At 36.8% G+C, this 15532-nt stretch overlaps 1 protein-coding gene across 1 annotated transcript in view; it reads right to left on the bottom strand.

Annotated features, from left to right (window-relative positions):
• Window positions 1–3331: 3331 nt before the first annotated feature.
• Window positions 3332–15532, bottom strand: part of MAN1A2 (mannosidase alpha class 1A member 2) — a 173839-nt gene continuing 161638 nt past the window's right edge. The window contains exon 13 of the mRNA XM_059928824.1: window positions 3332–9281. Coding sequence (XP_059784807.1) covers window positions 9149–9281 — 133 coding nt within the window. The 3' untranslated portion in view covers window positions 3332–9148. The remainder of the gene's footprint in view (window positions 9282–15532) is intronic.

Here is a 15532-nt window from a genome sequence, read left to right as displayed (position 1 = left end):
TTTTAAATGGGCAAAATATTTGAATAGACATTTTACCAAAGACATATGCACAGCTAATAGCGTAGACTCAACATCATCAGTCATTAGGGAAATGCAGATGAAAGCCGTATTCAGATACAACTTCACACCCACTAGAATGGCTATAGAAAAGACAGTAACAAATGTTGGTGGGGATGTGGAGAAACTGGTACTCTCACCCTTGTACGTTGCTGGTGCGTATGTAAATAACAGTCACTTTGAAAGACAGTATGGAAATTTCTTTAAAAGTTACACATAACTTTGCCATATTATCCAGCATTTCCAACCCCTAGGTAGGTCCATACACAAGAGAAATGAAAACGTATGTCAACACAAAGACTTGTATGAAAGGTTCATAACAGCGTTGTTCACAATAGCCAAAAAGTGGAAACCAAAATGTCTATTAAGTGATGAATGGATAAACAAACTATGGTATATCCATAGAAATGAAATATTTTCAGCAATAAAAAGGAACATACTCTTGATACTTGCTACAGCACAGATACAGCTTGGAAACCCTATGTTAGGTTAAAGAAGCCAGACGCAAAAGACTGTATACATAAGATGCCATTTATATGAAATGTCCAGAAAAGACAAATCTATAAGATGAAAGGCAGATTAGCGGTTGCCAAGGGCTGGGACAGGAACAGAAACCATCTGCCAATGCGCATGCAGGATCTTTGTGGATTGTGGGAGGGTTGTGTAGCTCTATAAGCTTACTAAACATCACTGATATTCCCACTTACAATGGGAAAGTTTTATTTATTTATTTATTTATTTATTTATTTTTAAAGGTTTCACATTATTTATTTATTTATTTATGGCTGTGTTGGGTCTTCGTTTCTGCGCGAGGGCTTTCTCTAGTTGCGGCAAGCGGGGGCCACTCTTCATCGCGGTGCGCGGGCCTCTCACTATCGCGGCCTCTCTTGTTGCGGAGCACAGGCTCCAGACGCGCAGGCTCAGTAGTTGTGCCTCACGGGCCCAGTTGCTCCGCGGCATGTGGGATCCTCCCAGACCAGGGCTCGAACCCGTGTGCCCCGCATTAGCAGGCAGATTCCCAACCACTGCGCCACCAGGGAAGCCCGGAAAGTTTTATTTTATGTGAATCATACCTCAATAAAGTTAATTTTAAAAAGCAAATGGCAAAAAGTAATTCTCTTATATCCTTGCCAAAGAAAGATAATTGCTGTTAACTTTCAGTGTATTTATTTGTTGGTGTTGTGTGTTTTAACAAAAAGTAACTTCTGTACAGTTTTTAAACTGATTAGTTCATATATATTATTTGCATGTCACTAATAACAATGACAAAACTGCATGAGACACTACATGAAATCATGAATGATGAAACTGCAAAACCACTTTAGAGATCATCTAATACCTTCACTTTATGCCCTTTTGTTTCAATTTCCTTACGTATAAGACAAGGAGGTAGAACTACATAGTTTTCTTGGTTCTTTACTGCCTTTCCCCTCTTTATTAATTCTTTTCTATTTCCTTCGGAATTTTTACTCCAATCTGCTGCTAATGAAAATAATTAAAAAACAGCAACTATTTGCTGTTTGTGAGCTTATTTCAGTTCAGGTACATGGATTTTTTCTTATTTAGTTCTCCTAAAAAATCGGTATTATCTTCCTTTTACAGACAAAAAATTAAGATTTTCTTCGGGTTAAGAAATTGAAATTTTCTTGAGGGAAGGAGAGAATGGAGAATTATTGCTTAATGGTTACAGAGATTGTTTGCAGTGATGAAAAAGTTTTGGAAATAGATAGTGGTGATGGTTGCACAACATTGTTAATGTAATTATTAATGCCACTGGGTTGTACACAAATATGGTTAAAATAGCAAATTTTAAGTTATATTTTATCACAAAAAAAAAATTAAGAAATTTGTTAGGTCAGCTAACAAGGTACAGTCTCTCACCATCTGAACCCACAATCCTTTTTTTTTTTTTTACAGCCTTACTGAGATACAATTGGCATAACGTGATGTAAACTGAAGGTGTATATGATTTGATATATGTATGTATTGTACAATGATTACAATAAGGTTAGTTAACACATTCATCACCTCACATACATTTTTTGGAGTGTGTATGGTGAGAACATTTAATACCTACTCTCTTAGCAACTTTCTAGTATACAATAGTGTTAACTATAGTCATCATGCTGCACATTACATCCCTAGAACTTGTTTATCTTACAAATGGAAGTTTGTACCCTTTGACCAACATCTCCCCATCTTCCCCACCCACCAGCCCCTGGCAATCACCAATCTACTGTTTCTATGAACCCATACTCTTAACATGATTGCTATTTGCATGTTGACAGTGTTTTGTAACCCAATAAAATAATGACGAAAATTTCAGATAACTGGCAGACAGAGGCCCAGGTTTTATCACATTATAGTCACTCAGAGATCTTACTCTTTTATCTGGTCCTGTTTTAGTTGCTTCTGAAAAGATAAGTCCATAATTAATTTTGATACATCTATAATTTAAATTTCCTAGTTTAAAATTTTGATCAAGTTAAAATCTACTGTGCCAGGAAGAAGTAGACCTCAATGATGTAAATTGGTTGTTATTTTGGGCTTTACTACTACCCTATTTGAGGCTCCATGGGTACAGAGTTTTAAATATCCTGTGCTTTACAGTATCAATAGATTAAACCACTATCTATAGTTTAGCTGATCCTATTCCTCAAGCCCCTTAGGCCTATTTTTGCTCAAGAATCACTTAAGAATTCTTAGGGTCAGGTCAGATTTTAATGTGACAGAATGAGATCCAGTGATTAAGGCAATTTTTAAAAAATATTTATTTACTTATTATTTATTTGGTTGCACCGGGTCTTATTTGCGGCACTCAGGCTCCTTAGTTGCAGCATGTGAACTCTTAATTGCGGCATGCACGTGGGATCTAGTTCCCTGACCAGGGATCGAACCTGGGTCCCCTGCATTGGGAGTGCGGAGTCCTACCCACTGTGCTACCAGGGAAGTCCCAAGGCAATTTTTAAGCTTGATGGTCTCAGAGGTTGGACTAGACTAGGTCTTAGAGATAACAGGCACAGTCATACTATAAGATTGCCGCACAGGCCTATAGTTTGTCTTCTTAAAATCAGATGGCATGAAAATTACCCTTTAAGTAATCTCTTCATCTTTCTATAACATCAAGGAATGTGAAGATTAGCTGAATCAAAAGAAATACTCTCTGAATATGGGAGACTGAAGGTTACCAGTTACTGTAAAAGCCAAAGTTGTTCTGAAAATAGGAAGATTGAACTGTATTGTCATCCTGGGTACAAATGAAGGCTAAACAGACTTTTCACTTAAAGAACATCTTTATTTAATCTTTCATATACAATATTACCTTTAATTTATAAAAATTACATATGGAGGACATAACTGGAAATCAGTTCAGGAGCGGCCAGTGGGTACCGATTTAGGAGGTTATACTTGCCCCTCTTATTAGTTTAGGGAAAAACTATACCACTGAATTTGAGACCAGTAAGACTGAGGAACGGCATTTCAACTTCCAAATCCAGTATTAAAATTGGGGATGCTTTATTCAGTTAATCCAAACAAAAACTGATTTCTAAGTTTTCTAAAAAATAACTTTTCCCAAGAAGAGCTGAGCTTATCTCCATGGAGTTTTCTGGTATGCAATTTGCAGTAGAATTCTGTAGCATTCAAATCGTTTAAAATCCTCTGCATATTAACATGTGTGTATGTGGGTGTGTTTGGGTACTCACACTTAACGTTCACACTGAGCTGAAGCCATCTGTATAGTACGCTGGACCTAGAAAGGTAGCTCATTTATAACGTGTGCTCCCCTATCACTCTGAGTACAGGCTTCCTCTCCTCTAGAATTTCCAAATACAGTGAAATATTTGATAAACTGCTTCGTGAAAAAGCTATTCTCAGGATGATTGGTGCATTGCAACATACATACATACATACTAGCAATATGGTGTCGTGTAATTTCATGAGTTCTGCTGTGCTCAAAGTTTAAAATGGATTAGTTGTTAAACAGTTAAAAGGCTAAGGCTGAGGATGCTTTAATTTAAATATGATGCACACTGACATTCGGAAATAATGCTATTGACTTGAAAAGAATTTGAGGCAAGTGCAAGAAGAGGAAGGGGAACTCTTCTTTTGGATACATCTTTTCTCTGCACTCCTCAGGTTTAGGCTGTTGTAGAGGTAATAAGGGCAGTACCTTTCTGCACTCTAAAAAAGTAATAGTGGTTGCCAAATGGCAACTGAGGAACATAACCCATTTTTCCTGTTGCTTAAAATTTTTCCAAGAGATTGGTTTCTTTAGCACAACAGTCAGAAATTCTATCATATTCTTGTCATAGGGCTCTACGAGTATTCAAGTGGAGGAATTTTTGCAGCTCCAGCAATCCACAGTCGTTGGTCCAAAGGTCAATGAGCAGGCAGAACTTGGAGCAAATATATTATTTTGACACCACAGAGACCCTTCCTTTTACACAGAGACTCTGGAATTGTGGCATTAAATGACAAGCTAGGATAAGGGCTGATAGCATACCCCATGAACAAAAAAATGCCTCTTTCAAGATAGTTGTACCATATTGAAACCTGAACAGACTCCAGTAGAGTATAGCTGTTTTCAAGACAACAAAATATATAGCTTTAGGTTACACAAATACAAACAATCGTACATACACACATCTTTTTTTTTTGCTTTAAAAATGAATTATGTACTCAAAACACAGATAAAAGATGCATATCAAAGATTATAGGGTTTTATACAAATGTAAATTGGGATCAAGGGTTAACAACTATGATCCATGGGCCAAATCTAGCCCTCCATGTTTTTGTAAATAAAGTTTTATTGGAACACAGCCACATCCCTTCCTTTATATATTGTCTATACTTGTTTTCACAGTTCAACAGCAGAACTGAGTAGTAAAGACAGAGACCGCACGGCTCATAAAGCCTAAAATATTTATCATCTAGCCCTCTGGAGGAAGCTTGCTGATCCATTAGACATCACCAAGAATGTGATCTGAATGAGCTGAAGGAACAGAAAATCATCTTCACCAATGTTCCTGAACCAAGTAAGTGCATTCAAATACCTCCAGATCATATTTGGTTCCTCAAATATTCTGCTTAGAATTTGTGCAGCCAAAACACGTTAACAACCGTGTTTGTTAATTAGCAGACAGAGACAGTATTAAAAATCTCTGCGTACAACTGTATTTATGTATGTATCTACGTAAAGAGTGGATAAGATATGAGATAGCCAATTTGAGGGTAAGGAAACCTAAAGAAAAATAAGAACTCAAGATACCATTACTAGGAACTGTTATTAGCAACTCAGAAATATTTCAGTATATTTTTCTTTATATTTAACAGCATGGGACCATTACTAGGAGCCACAGCAGAGCATGAACAATTCACAACTGCAAATTTTACCCATGAATTAGGTGATAAAATTTTTGAATATAAAATAACCAGCATTTCTATAAAACATTAACTTTTAATTATGTAATTAAAGTGATAATAGCAAAATAAGAATGTTTTTATTTCTAAAGTAGATATTTTAGTTAAAGTTGCATCAGAAATCAAGTATTTCTTTGACATTTTCCAAGAGACTTTAGTTATTAACTACAATTATAGCTGTTAGTATTATATAGTAACACATTGTTTAAAATATATTATAAACCATTTCTTTCCTTATTTAATTTAAATGAAATACAAAATTAAGGATTTTGTAACATGAATCATACTGGAAAACACTTTAAATGGTATGAACAACTCTTATACAGTAAATGCCACTGGAATCACAAAATGTTCTAATACTTGAAAGTGCCTAGCACAACGCTTGGCACATATTAGGTACCCTGTGTTTATTCACTCACCCTCTCATTCACTCACTCATTCATTCAAAGAAATCCAGGCCTAAGGAGAAACTCCATGATGAGAATAGCAAGCACAACCTTTTAGCAACAAATTTGTAGTTTTGACAAAGACTTTGGCAATGGAGAATGGAGATGAGAAGTTAATGATCAAATTTTAAACTGCTTGGTTAAAATCTACCAAGTGAAGCCCTGGGTTGTCCTAGAGGACATCATAGAGAATCAGGGTCAATATTCCACAGAAGGAATATATTCCTTCAATATCCAGGTTTTGCTTTTACATATAAACATCTGCTCAAAGACAAGAATACGTTGGTGTCAGAGAGACATAAAGCAGCACATCTGTGCAACCCACGAGAAAGTAAGAACCCTGTGACTGGGTACTTACTTTTCCGCACCAAGACTTCTTTTTGATTGGGACCACATTCTCTTGGTTTTAACAACTTTATACTGGTTTGAACCAAAAAGTATGATCCCAAAATTCTAAACGAAAAATAAATATAGAAGGTAGAGGGGGTGTTCAGCATCTCTATTCTTTTTTCTCATATACCAAATGATCTATCTACTCTGCACATCTGTGCCAAAGGCACGAAGTAATGTGTCTGCTTTTGAGGAGGCACCTGGAAAGGAGCATTTCTGGGCTCTCTGCAGAAGGTCTTATAAATGTAATGAGTATTTAACCTGAGTAATAAGGTCTACAAAATGCAAAGGACTGTAAAGGACAGAACAAAGTAAAGTATATTCTTGGAAACTAAGCAGAATATGGGATACTATGGAATAAGGATGGATCTTGGAGAAAGTAATTTTTTAAATCTATAACAAAAATAAAACATGACACTGGCAAGTCATTTGTAGCTGACTTAAATTTAATTGCCTTTGGTATTCAGAGAAGAAAAAACAACAAAAAAAGGAAGCATACCCATAAGCTCTAGTCTTCTCACAAGGAAGGTAGGGAGATGATGAAGAAGACTCTTCCTTTGTCCCCCTCAAGCTTTTTGCTTGTACCAGAACTGGCCATGCCTGTACACTTCTCTGCCTTTTCCCGAGCTCCACTCATCCGAGAAACACAAACAGAGCACTTGGGGCGGGGGTTCTGTCTTCTCATTCCTTGAGCAGTTCTTGGGGAACCAAGAAGGCCCCTTGACTCAGCATTCTTCTAAACGAAGTGAGGGAGGGTTCACTGACATCTCTACAGCTGTTCTGGGTCTTTTGCCAAGTCAAGTTTTTCATTCTTTTTAGTGACTCATAAGTGGGCTTCTGCTATTTTTAGGAGGAAAGCTAACATTTTTTGAGAACTAAATACTTTCCCCTTTCTCTTCTAAAGTTGGTCATCTACACTTTTCATTTAAAAATTTTAGTTTTTCAACTAGTAAAAGGTATTATAGTCTCAAAATATGTACTAAAATTTAACTCTCCTAAAGATTTAAATAATCAACTGGCTCTACATTCTTACTTTCTATGTATACTGAAAATCTTGAGGTGGTTATCATTTATGGGTCGTTTGCTGAACTGTGAGGACTGCTTGACTATGTGTGATATAAGATGATCACCCTTAAAAAATATTTAATTATACTAATTTATTAAATCTTTTTCCAATTTAAATCTACCACATGCTAATAAAAGAGTAAACAAAATAAGAAAATAAGCCTTCAGAACTCTAAGGTGGGCTTTCCTGCACACTGTTTCATGAAATCTTCAAATTCAGAGTAAATACTAGACTAATAATACTACTCCCAACTATTACTGTCAATGGAAGCTGTCTGTATTAAAGGTAAGGAAGAAAAAGTGTCTTGCACTGTGACATAAATTCAAGGGACAGAAAATTTATTAAGTCTTAGATATTTATCTTACAGTTCTTGATAAAATTTAAGTTATTCCCCTCCCAATGTAGAGAAATCATAATTTCTTTAAAAAGAAATATCATTGCAAAATCTTTTGATGGTAAGAGAAAGCCCCTGAGATATATCCCATGTTTAGTGTAATATAATTAATTATACCACATTTAATCACTAAAAATTATTCTGAAGCTATTCTGATTAATTCTTTGAATTTCTGTAAATACCCTTGGAGAAAAAAAAGTTGAATTTATTTTTTACATAAAATATTTGTGAAAATCTCCCTCATCTAATGGGATAATAAAGGATCCCCTGTCCCAAAAATACTTAAGGAAGTTTCACTATATTTTGTTTTTGATTTAGTAAATTGGAAAAGTAATTTGCCTCATCAAGGTAAATTCAGAGCTGCATGACAGTATAGTGAATTTTGCCAAGCCACATAAAGAGAGTTGTAAATCGAGGGATTCTACTAAGTTTATAATGAGGTTAAAGTAGGTAAAATTTACTTGGTAGATTTGCTGCTTTGGAAAAATAATCTCCTACCAACAAAACCAAGGCTTTCTCTTAGAACAGGTTTCAAGGCAACAAACTGCGGCATTTTCCCCACTTTTTGTCATGCTACCAACACTAGACCGAACAACATGCACAAAATCCCAAACCCAGGCTCGTAAGTAGTGGTTATGATAAACAGCAGTTTCAATGATTCCATATGGAGACAAAGACTTGAAGAGTATTCTTTGTGAGACCATGCCTCCAGAGAAAACAAATTTAACCAAGGAATTTCAATGGAATAGATAGACTGAGATTTGAAATGGTTGCCAGTCTGGTCATCTAATACGAAACTTGAAAATTCAGACAGGCATAGGTATTCTGTTTCCTTTTTGACTCTTCTTGCTGCTGATGCAGTTACACTGTTGTTTTGTTCTTATTTATTTTAATTCATTCCATTATTAAAAATGGAGAAAAAAGGGATAAACAATGTGTAAATATTTTGACTTGAGAGCTGCTCCACTTTGGGAGGAAACAAATATATAATTGGTTCCAAAGGCCATCTCCAACTCCTGCAAGGTGCTCCACATTCTTGGCTTATTCTCAGGAAATCTAGCCTCCAGATTCCAGGACTCTAAAAGCAATAAGCAGTAACAGGCATACTTTCTCATGTGACCATCTCGTTAAGAATCAAAGCACATCAGGTCTCTGTCCCACACACACCAGAATATGTTTTGGTCAGGTATAAAATGGAATCATTTCAAAGTTGAAATATCTACAAGTTGAAAAGTCTTGCGGGGAATAGTCACGTTTCACCCTGCCATGCTGACTTAAGAGGTCCAGGTTTTCAAAAGGCCCCTCTCCAGACTAATTTCTGTAGTGGTCCATGTAAACAAAACACAGGTGAGAATGGTCTTTCTGGAGCTGCTTTCATCGAACAGCAGGATTTCTTGAAAGTGTGGTGTTGGCTAAATGTAACACAGGCAGAGGGTGAGCCTCTGTATTAAATACCCAGTGGTCTAAAGGTAAAAGGTCATCACTGGAGAACAGAAGATACAAGTATCTGAAAATAAAAGGGGAAAATGAGTTTCAATTAGAATTCAACAAGAAGATCAAGTGATCTCAGTTATAATGGCAGAGGACACCCATGACCTATTTTGAGCAGCTTTGATGAAAAACACACCAGAAAATGAACCTCATCCATTCAAATGATTAGAAACACAAAATATTCCAGAAGAGTGCATAAGAAAATCCAGTAAGATGAACAACTAGACCTCTGAAATAAGGCAGTTAAAAAGCAAATCCCATATACCTGCCTGAAACACATAAAACAACAAACTGTAAAATGGCATAAAACAAACCAATTCAGAATTTTTTAGAGACCTTCTTTTAAAAATCAGATATAATATCAATCATATGTTTTGGCAGCTTAGAGACCTCACAGTATAACTAGAAATTAATTAATCTATATTTATTAATAAACACTGAAGGAACAAGTAAAGCACATTATTTGGACACAGCAAGGACTTTCACATACTCCTAACACATTAGTTTTTGCAGTTCTTGGAGAAGGTACTGCAAACTTAAATAAAGGTTTCAGAAACATTATGGATTTACAGGAGGTTTAATAATTAGTCTCTCTTAATAGGTAATAGCACTGTTTTTTTGTGTTTTTTTGGCTGCATTGGGTCTTTGTTGCTGTGCACGGGCTTTCTCTGGTTGTGGCGAGCGGGGGCTACTCTTTGTTGGGGTGTGTGGGCTTCTCATTGCAGTGGCTTCTCTTTTTGTGGAGCACGGGCTCTAAGTGTGCGGGCTTCAGTAGTTGCAGCACGCGTGCTCAGTAGTTGCAGTGCATGGGCTCTAGGGCATGTGGGCTCCAGTAGTTGTGGCTTGCGGGCTCTAGAGCGCAGGCTCAGTTGCTCTGTGGCATATGGGATCTCCCCGGGCCAGGGCTCGAACCCATGTCCCCCGCATTGGCAGGCAAATTCTTAACCACTGAGCCACCAGAGAAGTCCAATAGGTAATAGCATTGTTTATATGAAGGCATATGTTTATACCTTTCCATAAACACTGCAGGCCACAGTGGTAACTTAGAAATTAAAAATGATAGTCTACAAAATGATTCTTACCATTATAGGTAAGAATATTATATACTATAATTGGGCAAATTCTAATCTGAATTCTATTAGGGGGTCATCAAAGTAAGCCTAAAGAAACAGCTATACAGAGTCAGGAAATCTGGGTTCTAACTCTTGATCTTAGCAATGGCTGGGCCTTACTAGGCTTTGGTGAAGAATCCCTTTACAATATCTTAGCTAAACTTACTTTATTTTAAAAATAGGCACATTAATATCTTTTCTGCTTACTGTTATAGTTCTGGATGACAGAGTAAAAACACAGCACTGGGGTAAAGGAGGGTTGCTTATCAACTTTATAACTGGTAAAGCTGGAATGGAGAGTGACAGTGCTTCTAATTTCACTTTGATCCTAGACCTTGAGCTCTGCTTGACTGATTTATTCACCGGGTTACAGGCAAAGAAGCTAGCACTGAAAAAAGACTTGGATGGACATAGCAAGAGACTCTGCTGGGTCAGCTTACTGTATGGAGATCAGAAGCACAAGCTCTTTGTGTTCTGGGCACAAATATGACCAGGAGAGCTATGTTGTGTGCAGTTCCATGTCTGTTGGTTAAATGTGAGCTAATGTATCAGGCTCACTCTAATCTCATCACTACTTGGGAGAGGAGTAAGTAAAGGAATAGAGAGAAAATGCAGTTTCCTGCAAAATGGTTCCTTTCCATTGGGGATGCTATAGAAGTACCTCACATAAACACAACAAGTTATAAAAATCAATAAGATAGTGATTGTGTAAGTTTTAGATAACAGAAAGTGGTATTATTATTTTTAAACAATCATTTAAAAAATAATCTTAATACTACTGTAGTGGGTTGAACAGTCCCCACGCCCCCCAATTCATGTCCATCTGGAGCCTCAGAATGTGATTTTATTTGGAAATAGGGTCTTTGGGGATATAATTAGTCAAGGATCTCAAGAGGAAATCATCCTGGATTTAGGATGGGCCCTAAATCCAACGACTTCTACCTTTACAAGAGAAAGGAGAGAGAGATTTGGACCCAGAGACATATAGGGACGAACGTCATGTGAAGGCAGAGGCGAAGACTGAAGTTAAGCTCCCACCATCCAAGGAACACCTTCAGAAGAAAATGATTTCAGACTTCTGGCCTCCAGAGCTGTGAGAGAATAGAATTTCTGTAATGCCACCAAGTTTGTGGTAATTTGCTATGGCAGCCCTAGGAAACTAATACAACTTCCATGTCTACCCTCCTTAGGACACCTCTGGACCTTAAGTAGGGGTTTGGAATAAAACTAACTACTTCTTGGAGAGTCAAATAATCCCTAGAGAGCAGAGGCTAGACTATAGATATACAGATATATTTTAAAATTTATAACGAAATAAATGTTTAAAAGTACAGTAATATAGCTAAACAATTCATGTCAAGGACATGGTACACTACTACTGACTTAAATTTAAGATTTTTAGCTTGGATTTTAAAAATAGAACAATTGGAGAAGTGTGATCTTTGCTGTGAAAGTTGAGGAAAGTCTAATCTAAATTAGCTATCAGATTACTAGATGTTTTTTCCTCTAATAAGGATTTTTTAAAACTATAGTTCAAAGTTAGAGATAATAGATGACAAATGGCATTGACAAAGGCCTGTAAGTATATAAAAAGGTGCTATTTAGTACTTCAGTTTTACTGGATGTCTTGCTGACTTTTTAGAGCTATTTTTAAATGCTGCTCACATACATCTCTTTTATCTTTCTCTTATCTACAAAGACAAGACATTCAGAGGAGGTGATGGTGCCAGAAGTCATCTCAACATAAGTGTTGGCGGTAACCACCAAATAGGAAGGTTTTACAGAAAGAACAGTCAACAAAATCTGAGGAGAAACATTTAAGTGTCTATGGAGAAATGGTAAGGCTAAAAGAACCAACTACCAAGCTAATATGTTCTTTACTTAATCCTTTATGTTTATCAAATGAGCTTTGCCGACTTGTCTATTCTTTTTCACAACTAGCAGTGGCAATGTCCAGGGTATTATGGATAGATGTTACAATGCTAAAGGCTTGCATTAGAGACTGCAAGTAACTCATAATAAAACCTCAGATTGTTTGAAAAATAATTTACTTAAACATTCCATTTCATTTATACTCCTAATGTTTAAATAATGTCTTAGAATAGACTGGTTAGAAATCAAATTAAAGACACTCAGTGGAAATTATATTCTAAAAGATGATATATTAAAATATACAATTATTAACCTCTCCAAAAGATCTGCCCCTCTCTGCCTTTCCCCACATCTTTTCTCAAATCTTAAAGTTGTTTTTTGGCGGGAAAGGGTGGGGAAGAAAAAATATTGAAACAAATGTGGGTGTATTGTGGATTCAAATGCATTTTTTAAAAGATAAACTGAAGGAGGCAGAACATTTCTGGTATGCTTCAATGGTTTAGGCTTTGTCGTGAAACATAAGGGGGCTGGGGAAAATTCATCTTCCTCTGCCTTTAGGGGTCAAATAATTTAGGATGACTTTCTTATAGGATAGAGGATACCTAAACTATCAATACATAAACAGTTGGGGTTATCTCACATAACAAAAAGCCCAGAGGTAGATGGTAACAAAGGTTGGTTAATTCAGCGGTAAAACACTGTCAGATCTCTGGGTTTCTAAAGATTAATGAAAAAATATTAAATTTTTCCTGGTGCCAAAAGACCTTATCCCTTTTTCCCTATTCTTAGGTCACTGCCTTGAGAAAACTTCTAACTGTCCCTTTGATATGTATGTAAAATCTTTTTAAAAGCTTCGTAAACCTCTTGTCAGCTTTACAATCCAGGAATGTTTTTCTTAAAAGGCCTGGGAGCCATGCCTTTGAAATATAAACATCAAGGAAGATAGCACCCCAATCTCTCTGTCACTGTGGGAGGTTAGCTTAGGTACCTTTCTCCAAGCTCTGATTACCCCTTTGTCATAAATACAGAAGTATTACTTTTCCACTGGATAAAGGCAATTAACACAGATGGCCACCCCAATCACCATGTGAATTTAGAATGTACTATGTATAGCAAATGGTGTTGTCAAGAAAGTACCCCTGATCCCTAAACTACGTGGGGGTTAATTCGAGTACAGTATCCCCGGGTCCTCTGTATTCCTAGTTCCTCCACATCCATGGATTCAACCAACCTCGGACTGCGTACTACTGTAGTACTGGATTGGCCAAAAAGGTTGTTTGGATTTTTCCATAATATGGCTCTAGGAGCGCTTAGTTGTCTTTAACTTCATTCAAAACAATTTTGTTAGATTGTATTGTGACAGCTGTCATATCAGCGTGCATTTTAAAAAAAAAAAAACAACATCAAAATTGGTGAATTTTGTGTAGCCATTTTTATACTGAAGATTGAAGAAAAAAGCAACGTTTTCGGCATACGCTTTATTATTTCAAGAAAGGTAAAAACGCAACTGAAATGCAGAAAAAGATTTGTGCAGTGTATGGAGAAGGTGCTGTGACGGATCAAACATGTCAAAAAAGGTTTGTGAAGTTTCATGTTGGAGATTTCTTGCTGGATGAGGCTCCATGGTTGGGTAGACCAGTTGAAGTTGATAACAATCAAATCGAGACATTAATTGAGATATAACAATCAACGTTATACCACGCGGAAGATAGCCAACATACTCAAAATAGCCAAATCAAGTGTTGAAAATCATTTACACCAGCTTGGTTATGTTAATCACTTTGACGTCTGGGTTCCACATAAGTTAAGCGAAAAAAAACTTCTTGACCACATTTCCACATTTGATTCTCTACTTAAACGTCACGAAAATGTTCCGTTTTTAAAACAAATTGTGATGGATGATGAAAAGTGGATACTGTACAGTAATGTGGAATGGAAGAGATCGTGGGGCAAATGAAGTGAACCACCACCAACCACACCAAAGGCCAGCCTTCATCCAAAGAAGGTGACGTGTATATGGTGGGATTGGAAGGGAGCTCTATTATGAGCTCCTTCCGGAAAACCAAATGATTAATTCCAACAAGTACTGCTCCCAATTAGACCAACTGAAAGCAGCACTTGATGAAAAGCATCCAGAATTAGTCTACAGAAAACGCATAATCTTCCATCATGATAACCCAAGACTGCATATTTCTTTGATGACCAGGCAAAAACTGTTACAGCTTGGCTGGGAAGTTCTGATTCATCCGTCATATTCACCAGACATTGCACCTTCCAATGTCCATTTATTTTGGTCTTTACAAATTCTCTTAATGAAAAAAATTTCAATTCCCTGGAAGACTGTAAAAGGCACCTGGAATAGTTCTTTGCTCAAAAAAAGATAAAAAGTTTTGGGAAGATGGAATTATGAAGCTGCCTGAAAAATGACAGAAGGTAGTAGAACAAAACAGTGAATACGTTGTTCAATAAAGTTCTTGGTGAAAATGAAAACTGTCTTTTATTTTTACTTAAAAACCAAAAGAACTTTTTGGCCAAACCAATATTTATTATTGATAAATATCCACGTATAAGTGAACTCATGCAGTTCAAACCTGTGTTGCTCAAGAGTCAACTGCAGGGCTTCCCTGGTGGCACAGTGCTTAAGAATCCGCCTGCCAATGCAGGGGACACAGGTTCGAGCCCTGGTCCGGGAAGATCCCACACGCTGCAGAACAACTAAGCCCATGTGCCACAACTACTGAGCCTGTTCTCTAGAGCCCGCGAGCCATAACTACTGAAGCCTATGCACCTAGAGCCCATGCTCCGCAACAAGCCACCACAATGAGTAGCCCACGCACTGCAGTGAAGAGTAGCCCCTGTTCGCTGCAACTAGAGAAAGCCCGCATGCAGCAACAAAGACCCAACACAGCCAAAAATAAAGAAATAAAAAATAAAGAAAGAAAGAAAAGAAAAAAAAAGAGTCAACTGTACTTTTACAGAAGGATAAATTATCATTTATCTTCAGAACATGTATGTAACTGATGTATCTGCCTGGTTATATAGAAAGGTAAGATTTCTTTCTGTCTTTGCAATTTGCCTGTGATGGAAACTGGTTTAATGCTTATTCAACAATAAAAATGTTTTCTTTCTCTGCTACATTTGTAAAGGCAGGAGATTTTATTTCTAATTTTTTCCCCAGTAATCAGACTCTCCATGACTTTCTTGACTTTCTCCTCAGAATTTTAAGATGCTCCATGCATTTTATCTCCACACAAAAAGTCCAAACTCCAGAAATTAAAGAGAC

The sequence above is a fragment of the Balaenoptera ricei genome, chromosome 1, assembly GCF_028023285.1.
Source record: "Balaenoptera ricei isolate mBalRic1 chromosome 1, mBalRic1.hap2, whole genome shotgun sequence".
In the NCBI taxonomy this organism is placed as follows: Eukaryota; Metazoa; Chordata; class Mammalia; order Artiodactyla; family Balaenopteridae; genus Balaenoptera; species Balaenoptera ricei.
The sequence above is the reverse complement of the archived record's forward strand: the minus strand, read 5'-3'. Positions and strand labels throughout refer to the sequence as shown.